At 34.8% G+C, this 22,635-nt stretch overlaps 1 protein-coding gene across 4 annotated transcripts in view; it reads right to left on the bottom strand.

Moving 5' to 3' along the window:
• Positions 1 to 22,635, bottom strand: part of NBEA (neurobeachin) — a 731,202-nt gene that overhangs the window by 96,893 nt on the left and 611,674 nt on the right. For all 4 annotated transcript variants that reach the window (XM_073013351.1, XM_073013354.1, XM_073013348.1 and 1 more), the window contains 2 exons: positions 21,805 to 21,917; positions 5,538 to 5,678 (listed from right to left, as the gene is read on the bottom strand). In XM_073013351.1, the coding sequence (XP_072869452.1) occupies positions 5,538 to 5,678; positions 21,805 to 21,917 (254 nt within the window). The remainder of the gene's footprint in view (positions 1 to 5,537; positions 5,679 to 21,804; positions 21,918 to 22,635) is intronic.

Genomic DNA, 22,635 nt, shown 5'->3' with positions numbered 1-22,635 from the left:
CATAATAATCTTTTATGTCCTTTGCTTGTTGTAGTTCTATTCTTTTCCTTCTCTTCATTCCATTTAAAAGCCAAAACAAACCTCATTTATGGGTAATAGGTAGTGCCTGCAACGTAACTATAGCAAAGAAAAGATGTATATTTGAAGTGATAGGAAGTATAATAAAATAAAAAGGGAAGGAAAATAACAGCTACTAAGCATTTTTCTGTGCCAGGCTCTGTATTATCTAAGTTAACTGAATCCCTACTATCACCCTTCAGAGTAGGTGTAATTATTCCCCTTTTATATCTGAGAAAATTCAAGGTCACATTCTAACAGATGGAGGAACCATTATTTCTACTGGCCTTTGTCTAATTCCAGAAGTTTATTTTCTCCTATTTCTTTTCCAAGAACTAAGAAGAGTCTTTTAGAATTTTCCAAAAGTTTTCACTAATTAACCTATGTACCTAGCATGCACTAGGCTCTTGGTTAAGTATTTCTCATCTTTCTCTGAGTAAATATGCATTGTCCTTAATGCAGCAGAATTCAAGATAAACACAACAATATTTTATTCAGTAGCACTATCTTTTGGTTTTACTTACAACACGTGCAAAAATGTTTCTACTATACATATATACTTTTCAAGACACATTATGGTTTAAAGAGGCTTTAGGGTAAGCTTTCAAAACAAGCCATAATTTACACAGAAAGTTTCAAATTCTAAACATCACTTCCTTGGAAACTATGAAACGTTTGACAAACGAGTTTTGAATAGGAGGGCTGAAGATACTGAATTTGGAAGGCGAATCAGTTACTGAGTGGTCAGCAAGTCAGGGAAAAAGATTTATTTTTGTATACATGTTATATGACTACGGTAAGATGTAAAGTAAAAACATCCCAAGTAAAATATGTCTTTTAATATTAATATCTGAAGAAACTCCAAAGGCTGCTATAAGTTTATTCATGATTTGCCCAATGGCAGTTGTCAGGAAAACAGTCTTTTCAGAGTCTCATATTGTAGACAAGTGATTTCACTGGTAGTTTGTTTAAAATAACATTTTTAATTTAAAGTAATGAAGTATATATTTAGCATTTTTAAGCAATTATTATTTTTGTCATACTAAGTACACCGAAACAAATAACAAGTTTAATGACTTTAGATCTAAAAGGCCTAAGGTAAAGGACAGACACTTGTTTTAATCTGTATTTTATTTTTGTGAACAAATTCTTAGTGACCCAAATTTTAATGTGTTTTCTATTTCATGAACTCTTTGGAATGAGAGTGAGGAAATCACGATTCCTGGACCATTAGGTTAAACGCTTAGTAAACCATGAGACTGATACTTTTATTTATAACCACATGACATAAGATATTTGGGCTGAGTCCCCATAAAAGCAGTTTTATAGGTTTGTCCATACAGTAGCCACTAGCCACATGTCACTATTGAGCACTTGAAATGTGGCTAGTTCAAATTGAGATGCACTGTAAATATAAAATACACTCTGAATTTCAAAGACTCAGTACCCTCCTTCCAAAAATGTAAAATGTAAAATGCCTCATTTTACATTTTTATATTGGTTACATGTTTAAATGATAACATTTTGGAAATAGCAGATTAACAAATATATTTATTAAAATTAATTTTACCTGTTTCTTTTTTACTTATAAATGTGGCTACTAGAAATTTTAAGTCACATGGTAGTTTACATTATATTTCTGTTGTGCAGCACTGCTATAGACAAGGACATGTGTAGGATAAATGTGTAGAATATTCTGGCATGCCCTTGCATAGATTCAAGTTTGAATTCCATTTCGCTGGAATAATAAATGAACTTAAGGATAAATTCTGAGTTATGATTTGGGAAAGTGTTTAGCTGATTAGGGATAGATGAGGTTAACTTAAATCAGGCTGTTGATAACAAGTATTTTTATGGAGTCACACTTGAAGGAGCCTTGTAAATCTGGCTTCAGACTAACTTGATTAGGTAAAAAAACAGTGAATACCACTTTTTGTATTTCAAAATACTATTGTATATATACTCTCATTTAATTCGCCAAACAACCCAGTAGATAACATTTTCTCAGAAAGGACTCCTGACTTTTTTTCTCATCCTCGAAGTACCTGAAAGAGGTGTCCTGCACCACCTGCCCTACAGGTGGTGGCTCACTAAGGCAATGACTGTCACTGACGGGACCTCTAGTTTCAATGTTTTCTAAAAATTTCCTTTGCTAACAGTTTTGCTGGTCCCTTCGAGAGTTCCATGTGGACTAACCTGATGAACTCAGATTAACTGTGTAGCTTAAGAAGTGTATCTCATGGGCTACTTAAGCCCAGCTACAGCTTTTCTTGGTTTCCAGGGTGGACCCTAGGCAGCAAACAAAACTTGAACTTCAGTGACTTTTTTTTTCTAGGTTTTAATATTTGCTCCTTCTACTGATTTTTTTTTGTTTCTGGTTTCTGTACAGCGAATGGGTAATTTTCCACTGGTGGCAGTAATGATTGAGCATTTAGTTTTGGTTTTATGGTCTTATCATTTGGTGATCAGTGAATCTAATTAATTAGTTTTTTTGTATTCTTGTCTGTTTGCCTATTTGTGAGTTCAAATCAATTAAGAGCATAGTTTATATCCATTATAAAGAAAACCAGCTCTTTTGAGATCTTGACTGCTCAATTTTTGTAACTTTGTTTAGTTTTGACCTATGGCTGAAACTGACGGTTGGAAGTTATAAGCTCTCTATGTGTCTGTGTATCTGGAATTTGAAAAGCATTTGTCTCTTGTGAGTGTGAAGTATTTTCCTACCTCTGGAATTATTATTATCACCCAGAAACTAAAGATGCTCTGTTCTGATTGCTTTATAAATAGGCAATGATATAAATATAATATTCTCAAAATTAACAGAAAATTAAAAAAGAGAACTTCTATACTTTAAAAGTACCAGATTTAAAAAGTATTTCTTAAGAAAATTCTAACTCAGAAACATTTTTATGAAAGAATCTAAGTTCACATAATTAAAGTGAATGTTTGGATAAATTAGACTGATTTAATAACTTTGGTTTAAAAATAGTTTTATGTCTTTTCCTTTAGTTTATCATTACAGAGTTTAGTTTTAAAAATAAGATTTGGGTTTGTTTTCTCAAAAGACTAGTTAGTCCAGACTTCCTTTACTTCTTATGCTGCTGTAGAATTATGAAAGAGGTAAGATCTATGCTCAAACAGAATCATAATTCTGACAAAATTTTTCTTAACAAAAATAATTGTAGTTTGTCACTTATAAATGGCTTGCAAGTTACTTAAAATATATTCATACTAAATTTCTGTAGAAAGTTATTTTTTTCCCCATAATGGAGAGAATGTTTAAGGAAAATCTACAAACTAGAGCTGTCATTTAGGTTTAGGGAAAAAATATTTTTGAAGACAGGAGATGCAGTTTCATATACTCTGCTTTACCAATGTGTTTCTTGGGCACATCAGCCTCATACAATAGAGTGGTCTGAGGTATATCTTAATAAGGGGAAAATTATTGATTAAGAGATTTAATTTAGCATTCTACAGTACCCCTCAGTCACTTACAGTGCTCCTATCTAGACCAGAATGGAGAAGGCAAGAATAAAGGAAAAGAGGTTTGCTAAGAGCTTTTGCAATAATCTAGGTGAGAGAGAATGGGAACCTAAATTAAAGAAAGTGCCAGAGTATAGAGAAAAGGAGATAGAGATATTTAGTTGGTAGAATCTGTGGATGTCTGATTGGATGTAAGAGGCTGGAAAAATAGAGAAAATATCTAGGAAAAAGCTTCCCAATTTCTAGATTGGGCAGCTGAGTGAATAATCATGGCATTTAACCACAGCAGGTTCATGAGGGAGATGAGGAGTTCATTTATTGAAATGCTGCTTATGGTACTGTGAGATATTCAGGTAGAAATATCTAGCAGGCACGTGGAAATATAGGTCAGGAACACAAGAGAAATGTTTGCAAAGAAGAGAGAAGCTGGAAATCACTAGCTTATAACTGAATGACACAGCTCAGCTGAAATATAAAGAAAAATCCTGGGGAATAGGAACATCAAGGAAAAAGAATCTGAGCTGGAGACTGAGCAGAACAGTTAGGATGACAGGAGGCAAACCAGGAGAGGATATTGTAAAAGGAACGTTGAAAGAAAATTTCAAGGAGAGAAGATTAGCAATGGTGTGAAATGCTTCAGGAGACATGATAGGTAAGAAATGGGAAGCTCTATCTGCATAACATGTGACCTTTGCAAAAGCAATTCAGTAAAGTGATGGATGTGGAACTGAAATCAACCAGGCTAAAGACTGAATGGGAGGTGATAAAGTAGAGGCAACAGGTACCACAGTGCATTGCAGGACAGCAGAGGTCGTGCTTTCAGGAATCTGACTATGCAGGGAGAGAGATGGGAAAGAACTGCAGAGTGGGCGGGGGCTGGCAGCAGGCTTTTTTCTTTCTTTTTTTTTTTAAACATCATTGAGACTTGAATATATTAATGTCTTAGGAGAAAGAGAAAAGTAACAGAAAGAGGTTTTCAAAATATTTGGAAACTGGTTGTAGAACATGCTGCCCAAGAAGTAAGAATGAGAGGGCTGGGGGAGAGCAAGTGCCAGTGTGCGTCATTTGTGAGAAAAGAGGCAGAGAGTATTAAGAATGCACTCCAGGGCTAGGTGTGGTGGCTCACACCTGTAATCCCAGTGCTTTGGGAGGTAAGGCAGGAGGATCACTGAAGCCCCAGGGAACAAAAGTGAGAGACCAGCATGGGGAAAAAAGTGAGATGCCATGTTTAAAAATAATAGCTGGGCCGGGCATGGTGGCTCACACCTGTAATCCCGGCACTTTGGGAAGCTGAGGCGGGCCAGTCACCTGAGGTCAGGAGTTCAAGACCAGTTTGAGCAACATGGCGAAACCCCATCTCTACTAAAAATACAGAAATTAGCCAGGCGTGGTGGTGGGCGCCTATAATCTCAACTATTCTGGAGGCTGAGGGAGGAGAATCGCTTGGACCCGGGAGGCAGAGATTGCAGAGAGCTGAGATCACGCAGTTGCACTCCAGCCTGGGCGATAGAGTGAGAGTCTGTCTCAAAAAAATAAAAAATAAAAAAAATAATAACCACGCAAGGTGTTACGTGCTTGTTGTAGTAGTTACTTGGGAGGCTGAGGCAGGAAGACCCTTTGAGCCTGGGAGTTCAAGGCTGCTGTGAGCTATGATAGTACTACTGCACTCTAGCCTCAGGGGCAGAGTGAGAGCCCCTGTCACTGGGAAAAAAAAAAGAAAGGTATGTACTCAATTTTGGCTCCTTTATAACTGGACAACTGGTTTGGTTTAAGCTCATAATACCTAGCAATAGATAACTAACTTTCTAATCCAATGTTGCAAATGAGACAACTCATTAAAAAATTCGTATTTTGCTACTTTGGAATCTTTAATTTCTACTTTACTTGTCTCTAATCTTTGTTTAGAACAAATTACAACTGATTTGAATTGTATTTAATTTACTTATGTTAAAAATTTTAAGGTACCAAAGGCAAACTAGCTCAATGAAGATACTCACAATTCGAACAAGCCAGGATAAAGTAGATGTTGCTGTTGAATAATGGGTATTATAATGATAGGGTGGGCTTTGATCATCTTCCCATGTCTCATAACGCTCTGCGTAAAACACAGCTCTCTTTGGGTTCAAAGCACCAATTGGCTATTAAAAGAAAAAAATATTTTGTTTAATACAGTCATATTAGATATCCTAGGTAATAAATCTTTATACTTTCAGTATTTCACTGTTAATTCCTTTTAGCCATACAGCATAAATACATTATTTTGTATTACATTTTTAAACATACCAGATTTTGATATTAATTACAAATCATTACACTTGTTAAAAACTGCCCAAGAGGATGATTCATAGATCAAAGTTTCTAGACTTTACTAACACTTTTTGTAAACTAGATTATCAGAGGTGATCTCATTTAAACTGTTAAGGTCACATCAACAGTTTTGTTATTTTCCTATTACTTAATAAGCTACATAATGAACATTTAGCTTGGAATACAGGAAACCCAATGCAGAGAAGGTGAAGAGATTGACCATTTGACAACCATATTAGTGAAAACCTTGTCTTAACAGCCGGTTACCCAGAGTGTGAAAGACAACCCTCCATATGGAACCCTGATAGAATGTTAGTCTTATTCTATTAGTATATAGGTGGAACAACTATCCTTTTTATTGTTAAACTATACACCTAAGGGTGATGGAATAATTCAGGAAATTCAGATTCCCTGGAAAGCATTTTGCAGAGGCCACTAAGACCTCTCCTATGAGTACCACCACCCTATTTACTGATTATGATGCTAATCCCTATACTGATTTCTTCAATAAAGCATGTGCTTAACTGCATCATAGTCTCAAAATTTTAGCACATCTAATCATTAGGAATTTCCAGCACACCATCTTCATGATTTCCAATAGCAAACTACCTTAGCTTAAGTTTTTGTCTGATTTTGGATTAATGGTATACAGAGTCCGTGCTTATGGTATCAAATAAACACATGATTTTGATTTAAGTTGCATACTAAAAAAGTAAGTAGGTTTACAGAGAAAACAAAAGAAGAGTACTAAGTACAATGTCTAACTACTTTATTTCAAAATTTAATATTTATAATCAACTATGAAGATCCCTCGAAGGCTTAATTTTAACAAGAGAAGTAGTAGAAAATTAGTGTTTCAATGGGACACATAATGTTACACAAGGGAGGAAGATTCATTTATAAATTGTTATGAGCCTTTTCTTTTGGCCTCAGGAGACTAATTCAAATAACACAATGAGGTCATCAGCAGTAAAAAGTCTGTTAGAATTTCCATAATAAACTCTTATTTGCAAGGGTGCTTATCCTGAATATTTAAATTATTTGTAAATTATGTTCATTTTTTGTTAACTTTAATTATGATTAACAAAAGACTCAACATTTTATTTATATAAAAGCTGCAATTTTCATGCACAAGAATGTTAATATTTTAAGGTTCCTAAACTTTTTTGTCTTCATTTTGTAAAACAAAGTATGATAGTATAAAAATTTAGATTTTTAAAAAAATGTTCTAAGGTTTAAACTTTATTGTGTTAAATTTCACTGATTATCTCCCAAATCTCTTTAGATAGACGTAAAAAAGGTAATGTAATTTTGTTAAACATTATATAAAATCTTAATACTATTTAAAACAACATAATTACATTATTGGTAAAAGAGTAATTGTTATAAAGTGAAATGAATGTAAAGTCTGTTATGGAATTGAAGTAATGAGTTTTTTATTTATTTCATTTAATTAATTAATTTATTTTTTGAGATGGAGTCCCGCTCTGTTGCCCAGATTGGAGTGCAGTGGCACGATCTTGGCTCACTGCAAGCTCTGCCTCCCGCGTTCACGCCATTCTCCTGCCTCAGCCTCCCAAGTAGCTGGGACTACAGGCACCCGCCACCACGCCCGGCTAATGTTTTGTATTTTTAGTAGAGACAGGGTTTCACCATGTTAGCCAGGATGGTCTCCATCTCCTGACCTCGTGATCCGCCAGCCTCGGCCTCCCAAAGTGCTGCGATTACAGGCGGGAGCCACCGCGCCCGGCCCAAAGTAATGAGTTTTTCATTTAAAATTACCTACATATTTTATACTTTACTAGATGTTCAGATATGTTTTTCTAACTCAGTAAGTATATTTTTCAAAGCACTGAAAATGTTTAATACTTTGTTCTGTCGTGAATATGCTAATAGACCTTTCGCATGCATAAAATGTCTGTGTAATCCCTAAGGTTTGATCTTATCTGATACTGTTTGTCCTGTAAAATCTCACAAAGCATTCTTTAAAAAGGAGCATGGCTCTTCCTCTAATCTTTTCCAGTCTTCTCTTACATTTCTGGAAAAGGAAAAGTAAAGACTTATATTTTTTATTTTACGCAAGTTTCATCAAAGTCATTTTATTGCAGTGTTTTACGGAGTAATGCTGTGTAGGAAACAGCTGCATGGTATTAAAGTCTGCATATCTCTCCATTAGTCACTTCTTACAATATATTTCTAATTTTGAATTTTTACCTAATAAGGTTAGAAATGACTTTTATGGAACATAATGTAAGTGATTTGCTTTGTACTTAATATTTTTCTATCGTTTTGCTTCTAATAGTCAAACAGCAATAAATAATTAGAAAGCAAAAAGCTTCAAAATGTTTTGTTTGGGGAAATGAGAATTTTGTCACAGATGACGTATTTTCTTAAGAGATCATAATAGATACCTATCATATCATATTTATCCATCCATCAATCAATTACCTACTTACCTACATATTGACAAGGTTGTAACTTTGCTATACTTCAAAAATTTTAGCAAATACTGCAATGTCAATATCATTTGATTTTTGGCAGACGCATATGGTAAGAATTCTGGTAAAAAGGTAAGGCTACACTTAATAAAATTTATAAATTTACTTTGCAATATTTTTCAATTTTCATCATAGTTACTATATCAATAAATAGTTTCCTTTTCTGTCAAACAGTGGGCATTTGGATTCAGTGACTTCTGTGCTTTCTAAGTGTTACCACATACAAAAGTTTAACTGAAAGTTTAAACCCTACTTTTAGATTTATTGCTGTTTCGTCTTTTTTAGTTTTTATGTTACAGGTGAACACTTTAAAATAGGAAAAAATGGTGCAAAAAATGCAAAAATGAAAAATAACATTTCTATCCCCATAAAACTTTATTATTATAATTCAGTTTTAAAAACTGCCAAAAAGCCTACATAGCTTGCAAAAAAGCACTATTTCCAACATGAAAGACTTCAAGAAGTGACTAAGGTACAAAAATTCGCATTCCTTATAAAATTTACGGGAAATTACATGTGTAGCATTAGGATGTTCACATCAAACACTACTGTAGTTATTGAAGAAATAATGCTGAAAATTTTCTCTACTCTTATCACTCAACTTCCCTGTTTTGAAGACCAAAAGAGAAATCTGTCTCGAACTTCAGTGTTACAAAAAGTTTGGTTTTCCTAAAAATAAAAACCTTTGTGACTTTACTACATGAAACAAAAATTCTACCAGAGGTTTGTTGGGATTTACATGATCTTAAGGCTCTGAGAAATATTATTGTAAATATAATTGTTTAAATGTGTTTATTCCAGTGTTTCTCTTGATTTATTTTATTTTTTATGAGAAACACATACTTCTTTTGTTTTTAGAACAACTGTTTAGATGCAATACCTTAGATTGTACTTTGAAAAATTCTGGCATGTATTCGGTGTGTATTTCTGCATGCTAACTTTTTCTTTAGTTTCATTTTTCTGTTTTCTCTTTCTGTTCTCTTAGCCTTGATTTATCAATATTTTTCTATCTTTTAAAACCTGCATATTGTACAAACTCCTTTTCTTAGAACAGGTATACAATATATAAATTTAATAAGTAAAAATGACTGCAAAAATTATATAAATAAAACATATTGTATAAATGGTATTATATGAAACATCAGAAGAACTTTTAGAGAACATAAAAGTCTGAGCACAGAGTTACTGATTTAAATAAATACAAATAAATAAATGTGGATTGATCTGATAAATGGTCAATGTCATCAAACTAGATGATAATTTTCAAGAAAAAGAAAGTTTGTCAAGGAGAAATCGGAGGCCTAGTTAAAGCAATGTCAATAACACTGAATTCTAATATATCATAAAAAAACTGAAAATGATAATGATGTTCATGGTCCTTGGATTCTACTGTTACATAGGCTGAGCATCCCTAATCCAAAAATTTGACATCTGGAATGCTCCAAATACCAGAACTTTTTGCATGCCAACATGACACCATCTTAAGTGGAAAATTCCACACATATATACTTAACTCAAACTTTTGTTTCATGTACAAAATTGTTTAAAAAAAAAAAACTGTATAAGATGACCTGCAGGCTATATGGAATATGGTGTATATGAAATGAAAAAATTTTTTGTTTAGAATTGGGTCTGTTCCCAAGCTATCTCATTGTGTATATGCAAATATTCTGAAATCTGAAACAATCTGAAGTCTGAAACACTTCTGGTCCCAAGCATTATGGATAAGGAATACTCAAACCTGCACACATAATGTGTTCAAGAGTTTACTACTGCTATTAAAACTGCCGATGATACTACATATTTGTGAAACATACTGGCTTCACATCCATTTTCTAGACTGATTTTCATAAGTCTCTGAGGACAGCAAGGCATTCAATATGAACCTAATTTCATGATGAGCAAACAAGTACCTGGGTCTCCACATTCTACACTACTGCACTGCTTTTTCATTGCTAAATATGAAATTCTGATCTTAATGTGACTTTATTTTTTAATAGAGATGAAATCTCACTATGCTACCCAGGCTGGTCTCGAACTCCTGTCCTCAAGTGATCCTTCTGCCTTGGCCTCCCAAAGTGCTGGTATTACAGGTGTAAGCCAGTTTGCCTGGCTCTTGATGTGACTTTTTTCTTTTATAACTACCTACTTAATTCCTCATTCCTCATAGGTCCACAGAAATGGAAGGAAACATTCAGGTCTACTTGACCAAATCCTTACAAATGAGGACACTGAAGAAAAGTCAAATGAAGATCATGTTGCTAGTCAGTGGCTAGACGTTTTACAGAACCAGCTGCAGCTCTGTGCTAGATACAGCTTGAAGCTGGGTACATTTGACTCATTTGTCTGGCTTCTAACAATAGCTTTTAGTTATCGCAATACTTTTAAGATATTGAACTTCTAAGATATCTAAGTTATCTTGTTATATTTTGTAATCAAGGGCTTGAAAATCCTTCGAAGAGGCTTTGAGAGTTCTTACCTTTTTTGTTTTTTCAGTCATGAACTACCTGTCATCATTCTGAAAATTCTGTTATGACAACATAGAAATCATACCTACAGACACTTCTGTGCTCAAGTAAATTCCCGGGCTCCCTTTTTATCTGACTAAGGAACTTCAACTCATTCTTTTGGAGGTTTTTCAAATTGCATCTGTAAAGCCTTACATGACATCATCTGGTAATAGGCAACTTTCTAACCTTTTTAACCCAGTAGGGTAGCCCTTCGAAGAAACTTCCTGTCTTTTATTCATCTCTTTATTCTCACACCTACAGTACCTGAACCTTTTTAAGTGAGCAATAAATGCTAAATGAATGAAGACTGATTAACCCAATTATATAATATTATATAAAATTTCCATGTGGAAATTTTAGAAAAAAATTTTATGCAAAAATCAAAAGACATAACAAAGTGAAAAATGTTCATATCATATAAGAGTTAGTTTCCTTAAAAACGTGCTCTTACAAATCAATAAGAAGCTAATGAACAATCTAATTAAATAAATGAGGAAATGATATGATGAATAGGCAATTCACAGAATAATAAGTGCCAATTTCCAATATATATAAGAAAAAATAGTACTAGTTCCTACAATGTAATGGATATCTATTCTTTTTTACTGTTTAGCATTCATTATGCCTTCTTCCTTTGTGAACCATTCCTTCCCCACCTGGTGCAGGTGAGCTGACCTCGCTACCTGACTCCCTGGGTGGGCATGGGATCTAGACCTGTCAATCATAATATTTTATTCACATTGGCACTATGACTGCTGCAGAAATGGGCATGTGATTCAACTTGATCGGATGAAACTTTGCTGCAGCTATCTGGGAAAAAGCTCTTTTTCTAGCGGGGTTACAAAGACATCATCACTGTAACACAGGGAAGCCTGTTTGAGAATGAAGCCAATGTAGAAAGTAAGAGATGTGGATCCTGATAATTCTGGTGAACACCTGGATCGAGTTTTCCTGAACTGACCCATCCCTGGATTTCTCAGTTATATGGGCTAATAAAATTTTTATTTTAAATTAAAACCAGTATAAGTTGACTTTCTATTATAGGTAGTCAAAAATTGTAGTACACTCACAATTGTTAAAAGGTCAGACAAAAACTATTTTTATTAACTAGATTGTCAAAAATTATTAAGTTTTATAATACTCAGTATTGGAAAACATGGTATCTCACAATGCTATTGGCAAATAAATTGGCATAAATTTCTTGTGGGGAAAATTGGTAATATTTAAAAAATTCATATAGTTTTGATCAAGTAATTCTACTTTGTATAATTTATTTTTTGAAGAATATACATGACAGTATATCAGTAGTTGTCTCTGGGCAGTGAGAATGTGGAGACTTTAGTCTTCCCTATCTGCTCTTTTTTTGCTATTTAATCATGAATTTGGTTTATCTCATAGAGAGAATTTTAGATGGCTTTTACAATTATATGACCCAGAAATATATTTCACATGTGAACATTTTAACTTTGATAAATTTAAATTAACTATAGTCACTTTTTATTTTGGCTAGTAAGTGTTATTGACCAAATATTTCCAAATATAAATTTCTATTATTGGCTGGGGTGGTGGCTCATGCCTGTAATCCCAGCACTTTGGGAGACGGAGGGAGGTAGATCACTTTGAGGCCAGGAGTTCGAGATCAGCCTGGCCAACATGATGAAACCCCATCTCTACTAAAAATACAAAAATTAGCCAGGCGTGGAGGTGGGCACATGTAATCCCAGCTACTTGGGAGGCTACGGCAGGAGAACTGCCTGAATCTGGGAGGCAGAAGTTGTAGTGAGCCAAGATTGCACCACTGCACTCCAGCCTGGGTGACAAAGTGAGACGACGTCTCAAAAGAAAAAAAAAAAAAAAAAAGCTTCTATTACCAATCTTCACTGATATTTGAATCAGCATACATCAAAACCTTACTAGTTACAGTGAGTTAAATGACAACATGAGGAACAAAAAGACAAATCCAGAAGCCTAGCATTGGCATATAATAAACACATGCCAAATATTGGCTGTTATTGTTATGTTCTATACGATAAGTGGCATGCTTTCTTAAATGAGTCAATATCATGAAAAAACAGTGGGGATGATAGGGTGGCTAGGAGCTATTCTAACCTTAGACAAATAAGACAGAAGAATCAGACGTACTGTGTGGTCGCTGACTGAATCCTGGCTGAAGCACAACAATTTTTAAGACACATGGGAGAAAATTAGAAAACCTTGATTATAGGCACAGTGTTAGATAATATTAGGGAACTGTCATTAGTTTTGTTAGATGTAATGATGGTGATCTGATTTTATGGGAAAATAATATTTTTCATACTGAAATATTTAGGAGTAAAGTATGATACATTTATTTAAATACTTCAGTAAACCAATAAAAGCTAAACTGTCAATAATTATAACATGTAGGTATTGGTTAATAGGTATTGTTAATAGGAACTGGTACTTTTTCTTTGTTTAAAAATTTTCATAATAAAGTCAAAATCACTTAAAATAGAACACAAAAACAAGCAAAACCTTTCCAATCAATTCAAGTCTTTCCTATGTCTTGGGTTGTTCTAAATAAGAATGCTTTAAATGATTTGAAAATTTGTTTCTCTAAAATATGTTAAAATTGTGTTCCGTAAGTGTGGATTAAACATTCCCTTTGCAATTTTGTACTGTTAATTGGCTTAATATGGCCTTTCATCCTCCGATGAACTTCAGCAAATCAGTACACAATTTTCAAATACATTATTAAGGAACAGAACTTGAAGTCATGAAACATTAATAAAGAGAAGTGTTAAGATTATATTTTTCTATTAATTAAATGTGTTTCTCTCTATACTTTTTCATAGGGTAGAATTGAGTATATTATGAAGAAAGCTAATCTTTGATCTAAAGTTGCATTAGCAAAATCTATTAGCACGTGGCTGGGCATAGTGGCTCACGACGATAATTCCCACACTTATGGAGGCCGAGGCAGGTGGATCATCTGAGGTCAGGAGTTGGAGAGCAGCCTGGCCCACACGGTGAAACCCCATCTCTACTAAAAATACAAAAATTAGCCAGGCATGATGGTGTAAGCCTTTAATCACAGCTACTGGGGAGGCTGAGGCAGGATAATTGCTTGAGCCCGGGAGGCAGAGGTTGCAGTGAGCCAAGATTGCACCATTGCACTTCAGCCTGGGCGACGAGAGTGAAATTCAAAAAAAAAAAAATAAAGTCTATTAGCACTTAATTTAAGTTTTTGTAGAGACAGGGTTTGGCTATGTTGCTCAGGTTGGTCTCAAACTCCTGGCCTCAAGCAATCCTCCTGATTCCGCCTCCCAAAGTGCTGGGATTACAGGCGTGAGCCACCACACCCAGGTCTAAGCACTTTCACAGGAATGCTAGTCCCACATAGGACTGAAAGCTTTGGAGGTGTGGAATGGCTCACTGACCACATTTCCTTTGACTCCTCTGCTCATATCTGACATGACTGAGCAATGTGCAGGATATTTTAAAAGAACTCATTCTTACTGGATAGTAGGGAGAATTTTTCTTTTTTCTTTTTCTTTCCTTGTTTTGTTTTGTTGTGTTTTTTTTTGTTTTTTGTTTTTTTTTTGATAGCGTATAAAAACTGCCAGGGCATTTAGAAAAGGTAGAGGCATGTAGAAGATAAATTAATCACTAGGTTTTTTTTTTTTTTTAAAAAGAATATCCTACCTATGTATTATGGAGAAATAATAGGTAACAAATGGAAGAAAATGCAATCTATATAACCAGTGCAATTCATCATAGCATTATGAGGGTAAAGCAAGAAAATCCATGTAAGATGCTTAGCACAATGCCTGGCATATAATAAACAAATGCAAAATATTGGCTATTATTGTTATCATTATCCCAAGATGGTTCCCCAAGAAAATTAGTTTTACATATCTTAGTGAAAAGTAAACACTTTCACCTACAAACAGTGGAGCATCTTAAATCTTCATGTGTCAGTTCTAGAAGTTTTCCAGGTATTAAGCAGGATAATGATGGGGCTACAAATTAGTTTCAAAATCACTTCTAACTGCTTAATATTCTGTTTCAGCTGGAAAGAAAGGTTAAAGGAGACTGAATTTGACCTAGTTTTGCATGATAATGCTGTGGTTTAGACATAGAGGTGACATGTGGCTGGTGAAATTAAAGTGTATAAAGCAGGCTCTCTTTTCCTTTCCATAGGTAGGATTCTTCTAAGAGCATACACTAAACAGTGTTCCTGCTGTTTTCAGTTCCTTCTTTAACAGCCTAAAATTTTCAAAGCAGAACAGGCTCTATAGGATTTTTTTCCCTCTCTTTTTCTGAAAGGGTGATTCAGTTGGCTAAGTGGGAAGGAACAAGAAAAGAGGATAAAGAGACATTTAGTATAAGCAAACAGAGCCTAGGACTGCTTTGGAAGTTCTGTATAAATCTATAAAGCTCCCTGTCACCCTATTATGTCTCCAACAAGCAACAGTGGAGATATAAACAAACACAAAAACACTTCACTATTTCTGGTTACCAGTGTCTGTGAAGTCTACTTTTTTAGTTGCACTTTTCTTGATCCTTCCATTTTTTCAATTAGAAGGAAAATAGCTTAATATGTCACTGGGTAAACAAAACAGTGACTGTAACTTCTTAAAGGTATGGACTAAGTCTTATTGCCTTTGTATCTCCAGTGTCTGGCACAGAGTAGGTTGGCAATAAATGCTTATGTAATGAAAGAAAGAATGAATGAATGAAAGTATTAATTTAAATAAACGAATATCCCATGAGTTTAAAACAGTATCCAAACACTGCCAATCAATACCTTGTCCCTCAGCACTGCCATATAAGCAAGTCTAATGAAAACAATTTTCAACATACTGTGGGTTATATGTTAAGGCAGCATTCAACATACATTGAAACAAATATTTCAAATTTGGCAGCAGGGTTATTTGGCAGATGGTATATAATTAAATTTACACATTCACACTTCTTTTATTTTGTATCATCCTAACTACTACTAACACACCTAGTAGTTTTGTCCATACTTCCTGTTTTGTTGTTTAAAATTAAGCATTAGGTAGATTATGATCAAGTAAATGGAATTAATTTCATTTCAGATGTTGTTAACTTATGGTGAAAAAGAAAGATAAAATAACCATAGAAACTTGCTCTAGTGGAGACTGCAGTGAGCCAAGATTGCGCCACTGCACTCCAGCCGCTGGGTGACAGAGGGAGACTCCATCTCAACAACGACGACAACAACAACAACAACAACAACAACAAAACAAACCAACTTGCTCTAGCTTGCTGAGTCGTGGATTCCCCACCTTACCAATATAAACTCTTTTCTATGTGGTAGATAGACATTTGGCAGTATCGAGGGTGGATGGTTGAAGAGTATTCACACTTCAGTGCATCCATTTGCATTATCACATTTCAAAGCCTCAAGGCATTATCACTTCCTTTTATTAAGTGGCATAATAATTTGGGAAAATGGTTATGCTTATCATCATCTGTCAGTCAAACAACTCCTGTGTTAACAAAATCTATTTTTTCTACTCGATGAATGGGTGTGTGCATGTGATGTCTTATGTTCATGTCAATATTAGTAGGACTTGGTTTTGTGATGAAACTATTTCACTTATCAGAGGGCATGACTGGGAAATAGGAAAATTCTATTTACACTTTAATGAGCAGAAGACTGTGCTTCACGTCAAAGTCATGTAACCACTATACTTTAAGAGTCGAGTTCATATGAGTATCTGTAAATAACTGAAACACTAGCATATATCATGTTGTAAGATAGATTTCACCATAAGGTTACATCTCCATAAGGAATATCTATATAAATCGAGTGGGGAGGAAATCTCTAAACCTACTGTTGGTTAGTGTTGAAAAGATAGGTCACAGGCAGATTATTTCATCTGCTGTCCCTCATGTAAAACAATAAACATAGCCTCTAACCTGTACACATAATAAATAAAACTTGAACCTATGATGTCTAATAAAATGAGAGGTCTAAAAAAATCTTACTAATAAAGAACTTTTTTTTTGCTCCTGTGCTCTCCAAGTGTTCAATTAAGTGGGCCAAAGAACAAATAAGAATATTATAAATATAAAATATTTCAGTCTAAATAAATGTGCATCTAAAGTTCTAATAAACATTTAATATAACCTTAGTGTTTTGATGTTACAGTTTTGAGAATTTGATAACTCAAATAGATGATAAAACAGAATTATTTATTGAATTCAAAATATTTTATTAAATGGCATTACTTTTTAATTTTATTAGAATAAAAAATAAATCAGAGGAATCAAACAAACGTTCACCAGGTTTTTGTCAATCATACCAAAGATAGTGAACTCGCAACTAACAATTATGGAAATTTGCTGTGTCACTGCCACTCACTGAATGCCACTTGTGTGTCAGGCTAAATTATACTAGGTGCCTTAACTACTTTACGGTGTTAAAATCTTTTAACAACCCTATTATGTAAGTATGATTGTGTTCATTTTAAAGATGAGCAAACAAGTTCAGAGAATTTAGAAAACATCTTAAGTTTGCACAATATGTGACAGAGAAACAAATATTTGAGTGAAGCCTACATTCTTTTCATGTTCCAGTTACAACCTCTTGATTTTTTTTCCCAATTCCTATTATTGTTCAAGCCAATTTCAGCTGTGTTTTCTGAAACTTTCATTCAAAAGTTTCCCAACTGATACAACACAGAATTTCATGAAGCCTGTGTAATGTGGTGGTATAAAGAAAGAAAATAAATATTTATTTTTTTGGCATTGTACATTTCATAGTTTCTTAATTCTTTCATATAGTAAAGAATATAGAAATTATTTGGGGTACCACATGTTTATTGAAACAAATTCTAGAATTATTCACTGCTAAGAATTATTACTGGGATCAGGACTCCCAGTGTTTGTTTAGACACAACTACTTTTGTTGTTAGAGATCTTTTAGAATGCTTTTGGTTATATCATTCAAGTATTTCAATTCTTCCTTGAGCTTCTGAAGAGCAAAACTCTCCATTAATATTTTCATTTGTAGTATTGATTATAACTACAAGCATTTCATGTGCTTCTTAGTGGACATCTCTTCATTGTGATAATATTGCACTATAGTAGTTTTTCCTTCCAATTATATTATTATACTTCAAATGTCATTTTCCCATTAGGTGTATAATAAGATATATTTTCATACGTTAAAATCTTGTTTATTGATGGATTTTACACAGGACAGTCTCAGGTTTCTAGCCCATTTGTAAGAAGCTCCTATTGAGAAATTCAATGAAGCATGGGAACAATGCACAAGTAATTTATTAACATATCAACAGGCTTTAATTTGCTAACATTTTCCTATCATGCTAGGGTGACAGAATAGAAAGAAGAAATTGCTAAAGCATGGAATATAGTAAAATTTGAAGAAAAGCTATCTACCTTTTAAGTGCTCATGGATTGCACTGTTCACAGCATGAAAAACTACATGCTTGCAAAACGACAGTTTCTAGTCATATTGCCTAATTTATTTAGGCTCCATCTGTTTACCTGTATTATTTACTTAACACTATATAAAATTAGAGGAGCACATGTGAGGCACAAAAGGAAAAGCTCTGCCAAAGGAAATACACATTACACAGGTTAGCATAAAAACCCTGAAGTGGGCTGGGCTGGGCGTGGTGGCTCATGCCTGTAATCCCAGCACTTTGGGACACAGAGGCGGGTGGATCATGAGGTCGGGAGTTCAAGACCAGCCTGGCCAACATAGTGAAGCCCCGTCTGTACTAAAAATACAAAAAAATTAGCTAGGTGTGGTGGTAGGAGCTTGTAATCTCAGCTACTCAGGAGGCTGAGGCAGGAGAATCGCTTGAACCCAGGAGGTGGAGGCTGCAGTGAGCCGAGATCGCACCACTGCACTCCAGCCTGGGTGACAGAGCGAGACTCCATCTAAAACAAAAAACAAAAAACAAAAAAAGAACCTTGAAATGTTTATATCTTCAGTTACTGTAGAAACAGTGACTTCCTCATTTATTTTAACTCATTTTTTCCTACATGGATAAATGGAAAAAATCTATGATTACCAGCAGATATGTGGTAAATAGATGCCTTCTATAAACCATACTAATCATAATGAGTGCCACATTTTCTTTGGCTGGGCTAGGTTTCAAGAACATTTGAATCCAAATGTCTTAGCGAGGCTGAGCCTGTACTCCCCAGTGAGGCACAGTCCCCACTAAACCTATCTCGTAAATGCTGGCCTCTCATATTGCTATTAACTATCTGAGTTTTCATTTTTGCTCTGGGCTGAACTCCCTCCGAGTGGCTGGGAATATGTCTGCTTTATTCACTCCTGTACACTCTTTCACTTGTAGAGTGTTTGACATATAGCACATGTGTGATAAATATTTGTTGACTGAACAATTGAATGAATGAATAAATAGATGGAGAGAAAAAAGGAGCTTCAGTCTGTAAGTTTCCTTTAAACACAATATCCCAGTTGATTTCGAAGAAAAAGAACTTCCTTCCTTGTTTTAAAAATAATACAATAGACATAATAGTAGTCATCATATGAGGTTTTAATATGCTACCTGATAATCTATACTCTGAATTTGTATCGTATATAATAATGTCTAAGTAATGTTTATTTAATTAACGTTAAATAAAATACATGCAGACAAGATTTCGTCAAAGTTGAACAGTTTTCATCCTCACATCAATAAGTTAGTTTGGTTTTGCTTTACACCCCAAAATTACACTCCAACCTTGACAAGTCACGCATGCCATTCAGACACTCTCATCCAATGTGGATGCGGTCGCATATATTCATCATCACTATTTGAAATACAATTCAAAGCACACGGCCTATAGCAATGATTCACCACTCTACTATTGTCATATACACAGCATTGACTAATACTGATGTGCCCGGCACTACTCTAAGTCCTTTATGCTTGTTAACCCATCCAACACTCCACACCACAACCCTATTATTATTGATGTCTCATTATATAGGTGAGCAAATGAAGACAAAGAGAAACTAATACTCCTGTCTAAGGCTCCACAGCTGGTAAATGGCAGAATTAGGATGTGAATGTAGGCAGTGTAGCTGCAGAGTTCTTGTTCCTAATCACTACAGGTTGAGCATCCCTAATCCAAAATTCTGAAATCTCAAATGCCCCAAATCCAAGTTTTTGAGCACTGATGTGATGCTTAATGGAAACACTGCAGCATTTTGGATTTTGGGTTTTGAGATTACAGATGCTCAACTGGTAAGTATATAATGTATATATTAATATTTCAAAATCCAGAAAGATCCAAAATCCAAAACACTCTGCATGTCCCAAGCATTTCAGATACAGGATACTCAACCTGCATGTATTATCTCTTGTGTGGGTCTCTCTAAAATATCGTACGTTATTTTTAATTTTTGTGGGGACTGATCTTATCATTTAGATAATCTATAACTAGATTTATTCCTGAAGGGCAGGCTGCATGAATTACAATGCTTCTATCTAACTTATCTTGAATAATTTAGTTACCTGAATGTGGTAAATAGTTAAAAATTTTTGGTTGACTCACATTGGAAGAATTACTATATTTGCAAACATTAGAATTCATTTGCTAGCAATTTATTTCTACCAGTTGTGTGAGTCTCAGTAAGAGGTTGGCTAACTGATGTTTTAGGTCCCTTTAACACCTATAATACCACAGCTGAAATTATCCATCAGCTACCAACTAAAATTTAATAGGGAGTTATGTAAAATAAAAGAACTGGAGACTGACACGTAAGAACATGAAAAAATTAGTCAACAGTCTTCAAAAGAGGCTAAGAAATATTCCATGTGTAACAATAATAGCTAATACTCAGGAAGTGCTTCTCTGTGCCAAGTACTATGTTATATTCTTTAAATGTACATGTCATTAGCTCTATACCACTCTATGACATGGGACAGTATTATTATTCTCATATTACAAATGGGCCAGGAGAAACTAGCTTTAGGTCACACAGCTAGTACCTAGTGCAATACAGAACTTCAACTTGGATAGGTCTAGCTTTCAAAGGCCAGAAAAGGCGCAGGAGCAAGCATGCTCAGTTAAAAACCATCTGTGGGATTCATTTTAAATCGGCGGTAATGGCGTTTCCCTAATTCACAGAGCTTATGCTGCTCTTGTCCATTAGCCCCTTAGACCTGCCCCCCAAAACCAAATGTATGCACAAATACCTTTCAACTTTCTGTGGATTGCTAAATCAGACAATCAAGTCTTACAGAAAAGAGAGATACATTCAAAGTCAATGGGCTGAGACTTTACTACGGCTAACACACATGAACTTTAAGGCAAGCCTCTGGCGTAAGCTTAGACTATAGAGCAGCTTTCTGGGCTTAGTTCCCAGTTCTTCACTGAATTTCAAACAGTTCAGTATCACACTGTAGTTTCCTCTGGACAAACGAGGTAAGCTAATAAAAATTTTGCCTTTTATTTCTTATTACCGTTATGCACCATTTTCTTGCCATCTTTTGGACCATATCTTCTCCCTCATATATAGATAGACGCTTGATAAACTTAACTGACTTTCTTTTCAGTATTATATTTCCCTACAATGTGTGTATTTTATGGTCAATATAACATGCCTCATCATCTAAGGAATATATCACATAAATGATTTGCCATCATATTTTCTACTAATTTTAGGTTTTTAACCTTGACTTTAAAGCCTAGGATATATGAGAAACCTCTCCCTACATGTGCTATTTCTCAAATACCCATTTCATTTTGCCTATGCTAGTACTAGTTTATCTTCTTGTAGCTTAATTCCTGTGCTAAGAATTGGTAAGATTTAGAAACTGACTGTGTAAGTCAGGATAACCAGTTTCACTTTCTCACAAACATTAACTGGCTACATACACTCTGACAGAAATACTATTAGACTACAGCCTGATGAAGAAAGCTGACTTCTATATGTTTAGAGTTACCTTTGATAGATCCCTGAAATTTCCTGGAAGAGTCAGGTCCAATTCTTCTGATTCATAGTTGGTTAACACCCACGGAAATACTGGATATTGGTTCAGATCATTATATGTCCGTCCTAGTAAAGAAAAACAGAAATAAAAATTTGTATACACAAAATCCTTATGAAATAGTTTCTGTTCTTACAAAGCATATATTGAATTTCAGAAGAAAAGTAACTTTTTATTTATTGAACCATACCTTTAACTCTGATAACAATGCTTTTCAAGTGAATTCATTCAATTGTTTTAAAACATAACCAGAATTACTATTTATAAGATTGTGATAGAGACTACTGGCTGGTTATTGTAATTGATTCTCCTCTTCCTGTGCTACACCACATTTCTCAGCCTCCCTTACAAGTAGCTATGGCCACGGGATTTAGTTCTAATCTACAGAATGTGAGCAAAGTCTCTTCAAGGCTTGGCCCACTGAAACTTCCTGCATGTGTGTCTCATCTCTCTTCTGCTGATGTAGATAATATTGCAACCCTGGAAGCAGAGCCTTGTCAGTTAGAGGCCCTGGAAGTAATTATGGAGGAAGTCACCCCAATGACCTGCACATTTGCAGCTTAGGTGACGGTATTCTATTTTATCTTTTATTTATTTTTTATTTTTTTTGAGATGGAGTCTCGCTCTGTCATCCAGGCTGGAGTGCAGTCGCGAGATCTTGGCTCACTGCAATCTCTGCCTCCTGGGTTCAAGCGATTCTCCTGCCTCAGCCTCCGGAGTAGCTGGGATTACAGGCACATGCCACCACACTTGGCTAATTTTTGTATTTTTAGTAGAGATGGGGTT

This window comes from Chlorocebus sabaeus, chromosome 3 (assembly GCF_047675955.1).
Source record: "Chlorocebus sabaeus isolate Y175 chromosome 3, mChlSab1.0.hap1, whole genome shotgun sequence".
Taxonomy (NCBI): domain Eukaryota; kingdom Metazoa; phylum Chordata; class Mammalia; order Primates; family Cercopithecidae; genus Chlorocebus; species Chlorocebus sabaeus.
The sequence above is the reverse complement of the archived record's forward strand: the minus strand, read 5'-3'. Positions and strand labels throughout refer to the sequence as shown.